This window comes from Montipora capricornis, chromosome 14 (genome assembly GCF_036669925.1).
Source record: "Montipora capricornis isolate CH-2021 chromosome 14, ASM3666992v2, whole genome shotgun sequence".
Taxonomy (NCBI): domain Eukaryota; kingdom Metazoa; phylum Cnidaria; class Anthozoa; order Scleractinia; family Acroporidae; genus Montipora; species Montipora capricornis.
This window is the reverse complement of record NC_090896.1, coordinates 5,560,793-5,575,792: the sequence shown is the minus strand read 5'-3', so window position 1 is coordinate 5,575,792 and position 15,000 is coordinate 5,560,793. Positions and strand designations below refer to the sequence as shown.

The following is a 15,000-nucleotide window of genomic DNA, read 5'->3' as shown; positions in this document are numbered from 1 at the left end:
TGGCATGCCCCCAGACCCCCAGACCCCCAGACCCCCCTAGGTAGCCTCCGTTTTTGCAGCTACTTTACAAAATTGTCAAAAACTCAAGTGTCTGCAGTAATATAAATGTGACCCTTTGGCCTCACCTTTTTGCATCAATTTAATCCTAGTCTCAACCGATTGGCTTATCGGTGGTAAAAGCAAGTGATTCTGCTTTTTAAAGCTTTGACCCGGGCCCGGAGATCTTGAGCGCCTGTTAGGTTGTGCCGTATTAGTGACATAGCTGGCTTTCTACAGGCTTTGTTTGACTTGCCTTTTTTCTGCGTTTCTTAGCAGATCGTTATGCTCTTTGGAGGCGTTTTTGTATTTCTGCCTTAAGTTGTTTCAGTCGTTCTTCTGACTTCTTCATCGTGTATTGGTTTGTGGCTATGAGGTAGCTTGGGGGTGTCTCAAATTTTAGCAATACTAAGAGGGGGACCCTGAAATTGTTTAATGCAGCAAGTAGGGGTCCCGAAGTTTTTTAGATGGTAGATAATTTCTCATTAGTCCCCCCCGCCCCTCCAACAAGTTCTTGTGAACTCTCCCTTAGCTTCTAGTATTAATAAATGAACCAGCTTGTTTAAAGAATATGAGTATCTTATGATCGTTGACGACGTTCGATGAAACGCCAGCAGACATAATATGGATCTTTTGAATTCATTTCTAGATTTGATACTGCGCGAAGCGGGGCGAAGCGGGGCGAAGCGACGCACGGATATGCGGAAACTCTGAGCTTGCTTTGAACGATCATTCAGCTGAAATCATTTCACTTACCTAACGTGTTTATTGGCGAAGAAACAGTGTATTCCAACTCTTAATGGCGGTTGTCAAAGGATGAATAAACTCGACAAAAGTAGCCTGATATGGAAAGGAAAATTCCCTTTTTAAGGACCCTATGGCAACAGATCATTTTTCACTTGTCAACGGATGACTTCCGTCTCAGCCGCTAGGGCGGAAGTCACGCAGCCTGTCTTGTCCTCACGCGAAACTGAAAAACTCGCGAAGCAGATACAGAAATTTTGAGCCAATATTTTCATCGCATTCTATCAGACAGTACCGCTAAATTGATATGCTTCCTTTCATAGAGTTCTTCTCTTTCCCTGTTTCTATTTTCAGCGCAACAGTTTTTACTTGCCATACTAACAAGAGATTTCTTGACCTTTGGTATCATCCAACACACTTTAGCAAAAATAATAGGAACTAATTTTATCAATGACGTATCTAGACTTTGTTTAACTGTAATTCAATTCTAAGTTATCGCTGCCTTGCTAGTTAAATAATTTTTAGTAGATCAATTTGGGCTCAATGATTCTTTAAAACGAACAGGCAAAAGGATTTCAGTCGGTAAACCGTACGATTAACGGTTCGGTGCTTCTATGTAAAATGATCTCAGCAGGAACATTTCGTTCCTTTTCACTCGATTAAAATTGTTCACAAATGTGTGATTTTAATTTTCGATCAACTTTCCATCTAAAATGAATGGTGTTATCGGAAATGATAAAACTTTCGTCGGCAGCAGCAAAACAACATCACAAGAAGACAAAAGGAATTAATGCAGTAGTCATGGTTTAGCTTCTAGTATCATACATACTCACGTACAGCCTTTCATATATTTATACAAGATGAAAAATTCAAAGCTAGAAGCTCGCGGTCAATAAACGAACCAGCTTGTTTAAAGAACTATGAGCATCTTATGATCGTTGATGACGTCTGATGAAACGCTACAAATGGGTGTGTTGACTGCAGTTATAGATTCGAGCAGCATCAAAGCGACGCACGGATATACGGAAACGATAGCCAGCTCTGCGCTTGCTTATTCAATCGTTTTAAGAACGATCATTCAGCTGAAATCATTCCACTTACCTAACGTATTTGTTGGCGAAGAGGAAATGTATTCCAATCTCTTAATGGCGGATGTCAAAGGATGAAATGTCGCCTAATAGAAACTCCTAAAGGGAAATTCCCCTTTTCTCAGGGCAACAGATCAGTTTCCACTTGTATCATGGATGCGAAGTCACGCAAGGCCTCTTCTTCTCACGCGAGACAAAAAACTCTATACAGAAATCGATTATCGACATTTTGAGGCTATATCTGATCGCATTTTACCAGATAGCACTTCTACATTCAAAATGTGTTTCCTTTTATTGAATTCATTATACATGTCCGGCTCTTCTGGTTACAACATTTTAAACAGCCTTGGGTGAGAGGGCAAACCTCTTTGGTAGCCATTCCTCGAATAGTTTTACTGGACCAGTGGGGTCGCGTTCATAACCTGAAAACATCAGCCAAAACGCAATAAAAAATCGTTTTACATCATACTTTGATGGTAAGAGAACTACCCATGGTGGGGTAGGGACACGTCGAATGGTGCTTTTGCCTCTTGTGAGGGAGGGTGCAGAATCGTGCTACCCACAGGGGTGGTTCCTATTCAAATCCAAACACTTCGATGTTTGATACAAACGGATTACGGATTTAGCTCCAAAAAACAGGCATGTTCCGGTTATCTTGTTTTCTTTTATATACGCAAAGATGGAAGAAAAATTTATAACAAACAAACTGCGGTTATAAACATAACGAGACAACGCATGTTGTAAAACTTTTTATGAACTTGACGTTTCGTATGCTCCAATATACATCTTCAGAAGTAACAGTTACCTAAAGTACAAATGAATTTAAACACGAAGATTAATATAATAAATCTGCTTGAAAAAATATAAATGGCTAGTAGAGAAGAAGTTTCTCACTGCCAACATTTTCATAAAGCGCGAATCAACAAGGTTTCCTTAATTTTACAATGTATATCATCAGACTGTCCAGTGGCTAAAATGTCAAAGTGATCCCATTTAATCCTGTGGCCTGTTTGGGTCATGTGATCATCAATGGCAGAACTTAAATGGCTGTTACTCGTCAGCGCTCTGAAATGTTCCGTTTTCCTGTCTTGTAATCGACGGTTTGCTTTCCCTATATACTAATCATCACAATGCCAGCAGCTAGCCTTATAAACTACAGTTAGACCTAAGGGAGCGGCTGAGTCTGTCTTAATAGGGAAAAAAAAAACTTAATTCGGCGAGTGTTTCTGAAAATAATCTTGGGATTAAAACAACCACAGAACTTGTAAATACATGATTTAAGCTGTTGAGTGACAATTTTACTTTGAATATCTAGATAAGGTAAAACAATGAAAATTTCTATTTTGGGCACTGTAATAATATCCTTCGGTTTGTTTCGGTGTTTATTGACTGCATCGTTCATGTTATAAGAAATAATACCACGGGGGTACCCATTGCGTGACAAATGCCTCTTGAGATCATCTAAAGCAGACTGTAGCAGACAGGGTGATGAACAGATTCGCAGAAAACGATAAATAAGTGTGCGGATGAGGTTAATTTTGTATTTCCGAGGTATAAAAGTATCCCATTGAGAGTAGAGTTACTTCTGAACCGTAACCGTTACTTCTGAAGATGTATGTTGGAGCATACGAAACGTCAAGTTCATAAAAAGTTTTACAACATGCGTTGTCTCGTTATGTTTATAACTGCAGTTTGTTTGTTATTTTTACTCAAGTTGAAATGGCCGAAGAGAAAAACAATTGGTGGCCAAAGGTCGATGGGAGTTCTGGGGAGTGGAGATGGGATTATTAATATTAGCTTAATGAAGCTTCTCCCGGATTCCAGGGTGCATTTGTTCAAGGGATAGAGTAAAATTAGAAAGCCAAAAAATTGTTACAAGTATTCAGTTTTCCAAAAAATCCATGTCCCCATTCTACGAGTCCGCAGTTGATATATGATCCATTTCATATATCATTTCATTTTTGATTCATTCCTCACGGGAACATTGGAACCCACAAATGACCAGCTCCCAACGTCAGTGGCTTCAGAGCTCAGTTGGGTCGCACCGGCATCGTGAGGTCACGGGTTCAAACCCCGTTGAAGTCCTGAATTTTTCAGGCTTCTTTACGCAATTGCAAAAATTGCGCTCATAACTGCGAGGATCATAGCTTCTTTTGGTTATCTGATTATTTCACACCTATTGTAAATGCCCCATTAGGCAATTCTGATCATAACGTTGTTGATTGGGCCCCTGTGCCTAGGTGCGTTAGAAGTACGAACAATAAGAGCGTTAGTAAGCGGCGCACGCGACGCTTCCCACGGTCTGCTTTGGATGAATTTGGTAGTTGGTGTAGTGCGCATGTAAGGTTTAGCGACATGATTGACACTGCTCCTCCTTCGGTTCTCTTTCACAAGTGACCTGGTGTCTGCCGTTGATGTTGAAGTTAGTTGAAGTTGTCAAGATCCACTCCACCGACAAACCTTGTATGTCGCTTGCACTAAAACATCTTATTACACAAAGGCAGAGGGATTTCCACAGCGGGCACCAGGTACTTTGGCGACATCTCAGAACTAAGGTCCGTGATCAGATGAGATCTTTAAGAGAAAGCAGTCATGCTATGCCAACAAAGTACGACACCTTAAAACTAGTGATTCTCGGAAGTGGTGGGATTGTGTCAAGCAACTGTCTGGCAACAGGAAGTTTTCCAACATGCAGATCGTTAAAGACGGTATTTCAGTAGGTGGTGCCGACCTTGCATGTTTGCTCAATGACCATTTCGTCAGCGTTAGTGCTGAACTTCCCATCTTGGATACCTGTTCCTTTCCGGCGTATCTACCAGCACTGGAATCCGTGCCAACTTTTACCCTTCCTGAGATGTGTAGCAAGTTAGTGAAGGTCTGCACTTTTACGTCAAGTGGCCCAGACGGCATCCCGAGCCAAATTATTAAAGAATTCGGTTATGAACTAGCTGATCCTGTTTGCAGAATCTTCATCTCATTCTTGACGTCAGGTGTGGTACCAACGGATTGGAAATTCGCTGATATCATTCTGATCCCTAAGGTATAGCCTTTTACCTGTGAAGATGAAAATGGAACAATCGCTTTGACTGCGTATCTCTCCAAGATTTTTGAAGATCTCTTTGTGAAGTGGATGTTACGAGATATTAGGCACAAGATCGACCCTCAGCAATTTGGTAGTTTAAAGGGCGCGTCGACAGTATTTTGTCTTATCGACATGATTAACAACTGGCTGAAGGCTCAAGGTGCGCAATCACACTATTTTAGGATTTTCTTCATTGACCTCAGTAAAGTTCTTGACCGCATTAACCATAACATCCTGGTCAAGAAGCTTCTTTTGCTGGGGCTTCGATAATCGATTATACCATGAATCTGCGACTTCCTCACAAATCGGCGCCAAGCAGTAACAGTAGATGGCTGTCGCTCTGACTGGGACGGTGGTGTGCCTCAAGGAACAAAATTGGGTCCCATTTTGTTCCTTGTAATGATAAATGACCTGGAGTTGAAATCGCTCCTTTGGCGTCCTTCTGCAAGTATTTTTGATGATGTAACTGTCTCCAAGATCCGGAAAGCGCACGAGTTGTCATCACTGCAAGCGGACCTTGACGAAATCAGTCGATGGGCAGAGCGTAACGATATGAAGCTCAACGGCAAAAAGTGTAAAGAAATGACAGTCAGCTTCCTTCGCCACAGCCCAGAAAACCAGCCCCTCCGCATCAATGACCGTTTACTTGACAGTGTTTCGTCATTCAAGGTCCTCGGTGTCACTCTCAACAAACAGCTCAAGTGGATATTATGGTAAGGAAAGCCTCCAAGCGACTGTATATTCTGCGCGTAGTACTTCGCCGTTGTGGGGTTCCTCCGGATGATTTGCGGTTGATCTACTTTTCCCTCGTAAGGAGTACCCTAGAGTACGCTTGCGCAGTCTGGCACACCTCTCTGCCAATTTACCTTTCGCAGAAAATCGAAATGGTACAGAAAAGATGTTTGCTCATTATTCACCCGGAAATGCATTATGAGGATGCCCTGCTCACCTTACAATGTAGTCGCCTCGATGACCGAAGATCCAGCCTCTGCCTAAAAACTCTAAAGAAGATCGAAGAACCGGTCTCCACCATTTGCTCCCTGTGTCACGCGGGAGCTCCACGACCGGGATCTCCGCAACTCGAACAGGTTTTCACTACCGAAATGTAGGACTAATAGATGAGCTTCATTCCAGTTACAGTCAACGCTGAATTTCCTTAATAGTTTTTAAACACTTCACAGCTATTCAATAATAATTGTATATATGATATCTCTTGTGTTGTCCTCCTCAAGTGATGCTCTGTTTGCGAGCGTCGAGTAAAAATCGTTTGTATCCAGCAGTGATTGATACAAACTTTCTCCTCGTAAGCTCAATACATTGTGAAGTAGACTGGTGACGAGAATAAAGAAATTTGTCACCAGTTGTTTTTGTCTAGATATATATTCATCAAATTCCCAAAACTGAAGTAAAGAGTAATGCATGGCAACCGGTAAGGAGAATTAACATTTAGATATTGGAAATGAAGGGTTGAAAGAATTACTGGAATTAGCTAATTGCCGTCTGTCCAAATGTTCAGCGAGCTCGAAAAAAATCATATTGACGGAATTGGGAACCTAATCACAGAACCTCAGCTATTAAGGTAAAATAGAGAATAAATGGTTCACTTTGTTAAGTTCGTTGCCGAGTTTTTATTTCTTTCTCAATATTTCATAAATAGAAAACTTAAGGAACGACGACGGTGACAGGTGGGGAGGGGGGGGGGGGGGGAACAACTCCCATATAAAAAGGACGGCGGGTGGTCGGTGGGTAACAATATCCTGTTTTGTGGGCGTGGCATGAGGTACCAAATGATGGGTTTTAATTAGACAAAATTAAAAATTAGTTAATTGCTAAAGCCTGGTTAATTTTCTCGGCTCAATACCCTAAAAGGTACCGCTAATGCTCCCGCTGTGGACCTTTTGAGGCTGAACACCCTAAGAGGTACCAAAACTGCTTTTTAACCCCCCGCCCCGCCCTCGGGCAATGAGAACGTCAGCTCAAAATATAAATTCGCGTTATTGTAATCATTTCGTGACTATTTCAGCTTTTTTAATATGACAAGGGTGTTGTAGTTCCGACAACACTTGTCGGAAGAGCGCCTTAATTTAGGGGAGAAAGTAAAAGTTTTTGTTCAATGACTGATGTCCTTCATAAACCTCAAATTTGGCTATTTCACGTTGTTGTTTTGCAGGCGACAGCAAAGAAATGGACAAAAGTGAAAAACGCACGTGTACTGAGAGCGTTTAAAGCTATTGTTTTTGCCTACTAAATATGCAAATTTGTGTCGTTCTCGTTGCTCAAGTTCCATATTGTTTCTTTGGCGTTTGCAACCGTTAGACTCGTAGCGGCTCAACTTACTGGTCACACCCTTGGCTGACCTTAAGCAAGTACAAAGACTGTTGTGGCTTCTGTACTAAGTTCGTTCAATTCCACGTTGGCCCTTATTGAGTAAAGTCAAGAAAGGTTTTTAAGAGAGGAAAGTTCATCATAGCACTACGTAGCCTTTACTGTGTGGGACAGATATGTAAGTTCCTTTTCTTTGTTGTTTTTTTCAACTCCCATCTGAATTAGTCCTGTGATGAGTAATCGTTTAGAATTTTTTTTGATTTATTTGTATCCTTGCATGCCTCATATGTTTCTGTTGAAATCACTGATTAAGATACTTTAAGCCACAATAGGGCCGTTTATATATACGAGAGAAAATAAGCCGCCGCTTACTCTGGTCGCGGCGTACATAATACGCGAAAGGAACTATTTATACGAGAGTAAACTCCCAGGCCAGGATAAGCCGCAGCTTGAGAAAGCTGTGAACGTAGATTTTGTACCATTTTTACGGGGTGTTCGCGCCTTATGTAAGCCGCGGCCGGAGTAAGCCACGGCTTATTTTCTCTCGTATAAACGGCCCTATTGAGTGCCTTTCATGATTGTCTTTCATTCAAGTCCGACTTCGTACTGTAGTTATTATATATGTAGTTTTGCTAGTATTCCTATTAAGTTGTATTGTGTGAATGTACGTTTTTTTTTGTGCGGAACACTCAGCTTTTATTGAATTTGTTGTAACGGTTCTTGGGTTACGTCCCCAGGTTTCAATCTTTGATCTTCGTAAAGTACTTATCCTGGTAGTCGCCGTATCGACACACATAGCGGAGAATCGCACAAATATGAGCTAAAATGCATGCTGCACGTGCAGCCAGATTCACTCACGTTTTCGTAGTCGTAGCCTCATTAGGGAGTTTTAGCAAAGACGAAACAATATGGAACTTAAGCAACGACAACGGCAACAAAAACGAAAACGTTAGTCCAAAATATAACTTAGCGATATCGCAAGTATTTCGCGATTAATCCGTCTTGTTCACATTGTAGAATACAGGCGAACTATCCTGTAACTGGATGGGTACGAACGGTTTTAAAGTCAAAACTGAAAATGACTTTTTCATTGTTATATGCTCACGTTGTCGTCAAAACCTCAAATTTGATGATTTCACGTTGTTGTTTTGTGGAGTACGGCAAAGAAATGCACGGAAATTCGTGCTGCACGTGCAGCACGAGCATTTTTCCTTTTTCAACCAATAATATTCTTGCTTTGTGGCGTTGCCGTAGCCGTACCCGACGTCTTTGCTAAAACTCCCTATTGGTGTTATGTGGGTTGTCGTGATACGGTGATGTAGTGCATTAATTTGTATATGCTAGCATTTCTCAAATGATCTTTCCTTTTTGAGGTTAATTAATGGCATATAGGGCTGGAGGCTTTGCGCGTGGACTACGATGGCAGCAAAAGTGTTTGACTGATGTAAAATGCACGACCATTTGCACATGTCATTGCAAAAGAAAGCCTTTTTCCTCTGTCATTTAAAGATCACGAATCTTTCGTCCTGTGCAGTTTTAACCAAAAATTTCTCGCATCTCAAAACTCACGCGCCGGCTACGCGGAGGTGAGTAGTACTCCGAGTTAGCCAGCCAATCAGCGCTCGCGGAGAACACTATTCACTTGCGTGTTATATACTAAAAAAAATTATTTTATAACAGCGTTATTTCACTATTCACACAGCCTTAGATCATAGCAACGAATATGGTGAAGGTTTAAAGCAGAAAAGCTATATCGAGATGAAAAAACAGGAGGCAAGCCAGGGATTGATTTCGTTAAGTAGAGATGGCAAAAGGTGAGTTCATAAGTTTCCAATTTTAGCTTGATATAACAGTTTTCGGTGAAGTGTCGCCGGGAACAAATGTCATGAATCCCTTTAATATCGCATAACGACATAAACGCATGGGGATTAGTCTAAAAAATTCGCGCCAAAACACTCAGCCAGTCAAAGGTAAACTGAAAACTAGTACTGATTGGTGATTTTCTTCCACGCTATTTCCCGCGCTCAGCACGGGTTCCATGAACTATCCCGCGTGTTTTAATTTTAGATCTCGGGCAATCTTTTGTTAAGCCCGGCCTTAAAGAATTTTCGTTGAGTCACCCTGAAGATTTCGATTTAGCCATTTCACCTTTCCGAGCCTATGCCACTACACTGGCATGGAGGGGGAGTAGATCAGTGGAAAAGACGTTAATGTTCGACCTCGCCGTCGTCCATTCTTCCTGCCCCGACATAGTCAGTCTTCCGCTAAGCGCAAACGACTTAGTTACTCTTTCACCATTGCGCGGTGGCTCAGCTATTGAAGACTTTGTCCATGTATTATATAAGTCATATGGAGTGAAGTTGGTCTGTGTAATCCAAACTATTCGTCGTAATTCAGCTGAGGCCTGTTAACGCGATATCTTAGGGTGGTGTTACAGCCCATCCCTTTTGCCATTTTTGGGGGTCACAGAGGTTTTTTGGCGAGCAAAGGAAAATTTTTATGATCTTGATGGCGTTCACTTATCAAATCCAAGGGCCAAATAAAAATTTTTCGTAGCCTCCGGGAGGGGGTAGGGACGGGGACAATACTGCGTTCTCTGCTCCTTTTGTCAAGATTTCCCTCTTCAAACAAAAACCTCTCAAGCTCTTAAATTAAGGTCGCGTTCTTGGGAGAGTGATAACGAAACACACATAGTTCTTTGCCAGTTCTTTCATTGTGCCATTGGCCGAGCTTTGGATTTTGAACTATTTATGTGATTCTTGTTTTGTGTCACTCAATCCTTTATTACTGACACCTGTTGCGAGTGTTCTGGGTGCAGCTCTTTTTGACTCAGCTACAAAGCTGTTTGATTGTTGAGTGTTGTACACATCTACTTAACTTTGGCTGCACACGATTTATTTTACTGGTTCGGGCCTCGTTTGAGCAAGGCGGTTATCGCATCAGTGCACAATCCTTTCCGGCCGCTCATTTTTGGGTGTGACAATTGCACTCGGTGATCCGTCTTACTCGTTGACACGTTATTCCCTTGGCGCTTTTCATGAAGAAAATTTCCTCTTCTCTGTCTCTAGCAGCGCCACGCAGTTTCATAGTGCTGTCCTTCCGTGGTTTCTGTTTAACTTTGTTGTGTTTCTAATCTGTAAAGTTTCATTGAAAAGCTATGACACACAAGAGGCATTCACATTAGGAGGATTACATCACGCGAAGGACTTCAAAGTCTTAATATTTTTAACAAAAAACGCCCACAAATTATGGATAAATCTTCTCTACTTTATCTTGTAAAAACAAAAAAAAAACTGACGCGTACAGTTACTTCTATTTGAAGAGAATATTATAATTAACAATTATTCCACGAGTGGGCGCTGCATATGCGGGGACCAGCCAATGAGGTGCGTAGCGCCGAGTTGGTTTTAACAAGCGCGAATGGAATAACTGTTTTATTAAATTCTCATTTAATTCTGAACGCTTGGTGTTACGTGCTGGAACAACCAAACCGCGAACAAGGCATAAGTGAAAACGACCTCCCGAGTAGGATATAAGGCACGCAACGAAAGTGTGACAACGAGTAGTTACCCTTTTCAGTATTATTTAATTAGTTTTACACTGTTACATTTACTTAGGTTAAAGATTAAGTTAAATAGGCAGTTCATAAAGCATGCTTACTGTCTTAAATGGCGATTCAGGAATTGATCTTGATCTTGATTAATCCAAGTTCCACCGATTGTAGAGAACAATTCTTGACTTTCTTGATTCACTGGATTCTTTCCACTCACTGGATTTTTTGTGTAGACAAACTCTTACGGAAGACTTCATAATGAACTCTGATCTCTTTGTCCGTTTTGACTATCGTCACTTTCTGCTCTCCGGATATAGCAAGGTCGAAAGTTATAGCTTCACCATAGTTATCGCAGTTGATTATAGCTTCCTCATAGTATCGCATCTATCCATAGCATAAGTTCAATCACAGTCAGCCACGAGGGTAAGCTCTCGGGCAAGAGAGTTTTTTCTATTACTTACAAGACTACTTTTATACTTTTACTCTAAGCATCTAGAAAGTTCTGTTGCTATTTATAGAGTACTGATCATTACAAGGTCTACTATTTGTGGAAACTGCTGAGTCACGTCAAAGAAATTTCTGGAATATTACATATTGTAAGATAATTCTAGAAATGTCTGGAATTGCTCGACAGATAAGCTACGAGTAATTCTGATCCTCATAACATTGGTCTCTTAGAAATTAAAGCCAATCAGTTTCCAGCTTGCCAACACTTGACGCAATCAGCTTCCATATTAGGTCATGCGGTATATGAGCTGATACGGAGATCGAATGAACCAGTCAGAAAGATAGAAACGCAATATTCGACGCCGGAAATTTAGTAACAGCTCATATACCATGATGGCTAAGGCAATCAAAACTTTAAAATGGCAATATCCAATGATCTAGTTTCTAATGATGTAACTTAAAAGATAAATAAGAAAAGGTTTTCAAAGACCTTCGAAAAATCCATTGGTACAATCCTTATCATCGAGTTCCTTTAGATAGTTAAACTGCATTTGAATGAAGGCGTCTGTTCAACCACAGCCATACTTATACACATATTGAGTATCCGTCAGATTGCTTCTGCCAATCATGATCATTACAATTCAGCCGTGTTCACACTCAACATTGATTATGATCAACTGAAGTACAATTCAGGCAATCATATTCCCTTCAGTTTTATTCAATTATGGTTCTGTTCACATCTGTGAAAATTTAAATACAACAGGCAGGGTACTGAACTTCGCAGTGTGAGACAAAATGGCCCTGATTCGTATGGCTGGCACGATCATCATCACTATGCTTCTCAAGCGAGAAGAGAATCAAGGATATCTTCCGAGAATAGAAGAAGACAAATCCTTTATAAAGCGATTAGAACTTTCGTCTCCGCATACCACGACGTGTTCGCCATTCTGTTCAATAGCCCTTTTCACGGTTAGTTTTTCTCATTTGCATTACAATGTAATCTACTGTGGATGCTAGGCAATTTCGGGTTAAAACTACAAAATAGCCCGAAATTGCCTCACATACATGCTAGATCATATTGTAATGCAAGTGAGAGAAAGTAACCGTGAAATGGGCTATTACGCACTATAATTACTTTAAACAACTCCCTTAAGGTTGTTTGGAGTAATTATAATCCAGTCATAATCAGGGACTGTAATTAGTTGATGTGAACCCATTTCATATTTAGTTTGATTATAATTCAATCATAATGGAGGCCTCATTTGAACACGGCTTAAGTCCTTACTAGTAAAACAGTCAGTGTTGGTTTAATTAGTACTGGTTCTATGATTAAATTTCTATGATTTTGAAACAGAATACTTATGAATCTATAAATAAATCACACATTTAATTCACTAAGCGGAAACATGTTTTTGCCGCCTGATCTGAACAGATTAACATGGCTCAATTAAGGTGCATTGGATCTAGCAATCGAACTGTATCTGTACAAACAAGGGAATATGAGGTGAGTGAGCGAATCCCTCTGCTCCATGATAATCACTTTGAATTTCTTTTTACATTGTGCGCATGTTGCCACTATTTTATCCGTTGTTGCCATGAAAACGTGGTCCGATTTCAGACTAACTGACAAAAAAGTTGTGGGTCTTGAACTATAACCATGCACTATGACACAGAACTAATAATGGATTTTAAATTCTTGTAATCCGAATAGGGACTTATATGAGGGATTCGCTTACTTGCCCCTCGTTTTCTCCAGGCATAAATACAAACAATTATTCCCCATTAACACTGATTCCTCTTCTTCACCTCAAGATAAGTACTTTAGGAACAATCGCTAAATATGTCAACAAGGCCTTTGCGCGTTATTACACATATCACGCAATTCTCTTGCTACTATCATGAGAAGGATCCTTGGCCCGAGACCTTGGCAACTGAATTCTATGTTTACTAATCTGTCGACCCAGTTGAGACAAACATCGCTGAACCATCACAACGTTAGAATGTTCAGGCCCAAAGCAGTTTAAATAGAGGGACAACGCACGATCAAAAGGCTCTTTTGCTTGACCCAGCTCACCTTGGTCACAAAGTACATCACCCAAACTCTTCAAAGTCCTTGCGACGTTGACATGCTGAGAACCAAGCCTTTCTTGGTAAATAGCAAGAGCCCGCTCATGATACTCTCTTGCTCGACCCAGCTCACCTTGGTCATAAAGTACATCACCCAATTTGTTAAAAGACCTTGCGACATTGACATGCTGAGAACCAAGCCTTTCTTGGTAAATAGCAAGAGCCCGCTCATGATACTCTCTTGCTCGACCCAGCTCACCTTGGTCATAAAGTACATCACCCAATTTGTTAAAAGACCTTGCGACATTGACATGCTGAGAACCAAGCCTTTCTTGGTAAATAGCAAGAGCCCGCTCATGATACTCTCTTGCTCGACCCAGCTCACCTTGGTCATAAAGTACATCACCCAATTTGTTAAAAGACCTTGCGACATTGACATGCTGAGAACCAAGCCTTTCTTGGTAAATAGCAAGAGCCCGCTCATGATACTCTCTTGCTCGACCCAGCTCACCTTGGTCATAAAGTACATCACCCAATTTGTTAAAAGACCTTGCGACATCGACATGCTGAGAACCAAGCCTTTCTTGGTAAATAGCAAGAGCCCGCTCATGATACTCTCTTGCTCGACCCAGCTCACCTTGGTCATAAAGTACATCACCCAATTTGTTAAAAGACCTTGCGACATTGACATGCTGAGAACCAAGCCTTTCTTGGTAAATAGCAAGAGCCCGCTCATGATACTCTTTTGCTTTCTCCAGGTCACCTTGGTCATGATGTACAGCACCCAAAAATTTCAAACAGTTTGCAACATAGATACCAAGATGACGCTCATAATACTCTTTAGCGTGTCCCATGTCACCCAACTCATCATTGGCTTGTGTGGAATCTCTTTCAAAAACATCATCACGATGAATAGTATTCAGAGCCACGATACCGAAGGTTTTGGCTGTATTAGATTCACAATGAAAACGACAAATGTGACCTAACGTAAGAAAATAATGTGTGGAATATTTCACCCTAATTTTATTATTTGTCTTAAACTCAGATATGTGTTCTTCAATTTCGGTTATCAGGCATTTTAAATGTGGTACTAAGTGAAAGCTTTTAGTGACAGACTTTTCATGACCCGTTAGTACGTTATCAACTGTATACTGATAAAATGACGTAATAACCCCATGAAGAACTTCAAAATGTACAATTTGCAAATATTTTTCAGCAATTTTCTTTTGGATAGCATCTCGCACAACCTGATGAACGCGAACGAAGACGCTGCTTTCCACTTTTTCAATTAAGATCAGTGAGCTTTCTTGAATCCTCAAACCAATAATATCTGCATCAGCAAGTTTGCTTCCTGCGCTTCCATCGTTTTTCTTCTCCTTATTCACAACATAGTTGATCAAAAGTTCAAGGTTTAATGGTTGCTGAGCACAGAGAGAAATGAAATTGAAAGCGTGATTTAAAACTTTGTCAGTTGACATCACGCTGTCCACGGCCAGTGAAATCGCCTTGGTCATGGAGTTTGGATAGCTTCGATTGCTTTCGACAAGAAAGACCTCAGTTTTTGCACGCTGACCGTCGGAAAGCTTCTGTAGATACTCTTTCCAGTCGAAGAAAGATGATATCTTTTCTCGCACAAGTCGGACAAACGTGGCGGCGCT

The 15,000-nt window shown here is 40.9% G+C and overlaps 2 protein-coding genes across 6 annotated transcripts in view; both read right to left on the bottom strand.

Annotated features, from left to right (window-relative positions):
* Window positions 1-2,030, bottom strand: part of LOC138033816 (uncharacterized) — an 11,554-nt gene extending 9,524 nt beyond the window's left edge. For 2 of the 4 annotated variants that reach the window (XM_068881661.1, XM_068881662.1), the window contains exons 1-2: window positions 1,882-2,029; window positions 793-876 (exon numbers count right to left, since the gene is read on the bottom strand). The gene's annotated coding sequence lies outside the window, so the exon portion shown is untranslated. Of the gene's footprint in view, window positions 1-792; window positions 877-1,881 lie in introns of all 4 variants that reach the window. The other 2 variants (XM_068881664.1, XM_068881663.1) reach the window with 2 other exon arrangements.
* Window positions 2,031-10,521: 8,491 nt separating this feature from the next.
* The window catches only part of LOC138032422 (uncharacterized), a 12,849-nt gene continuing 8,370 nt past the window's right edge, over window positions 10,522-15,000 (bottom strand). For both annotated transcript variants that reach the window (XM_068880086.1, XM_068880087.1), the window contains exon 2: window positions 10,522-15,000. This exon is cut by the window's right edge and continues 1,388 nt beyond it. In XM_068880086.1, coding sequence (XP_068736187.1) covers window positions 13,150-15,000 — 1,851 coding nt within the window. In that variant the 3' untranslated portion in view covers window positions 10,522-13,149.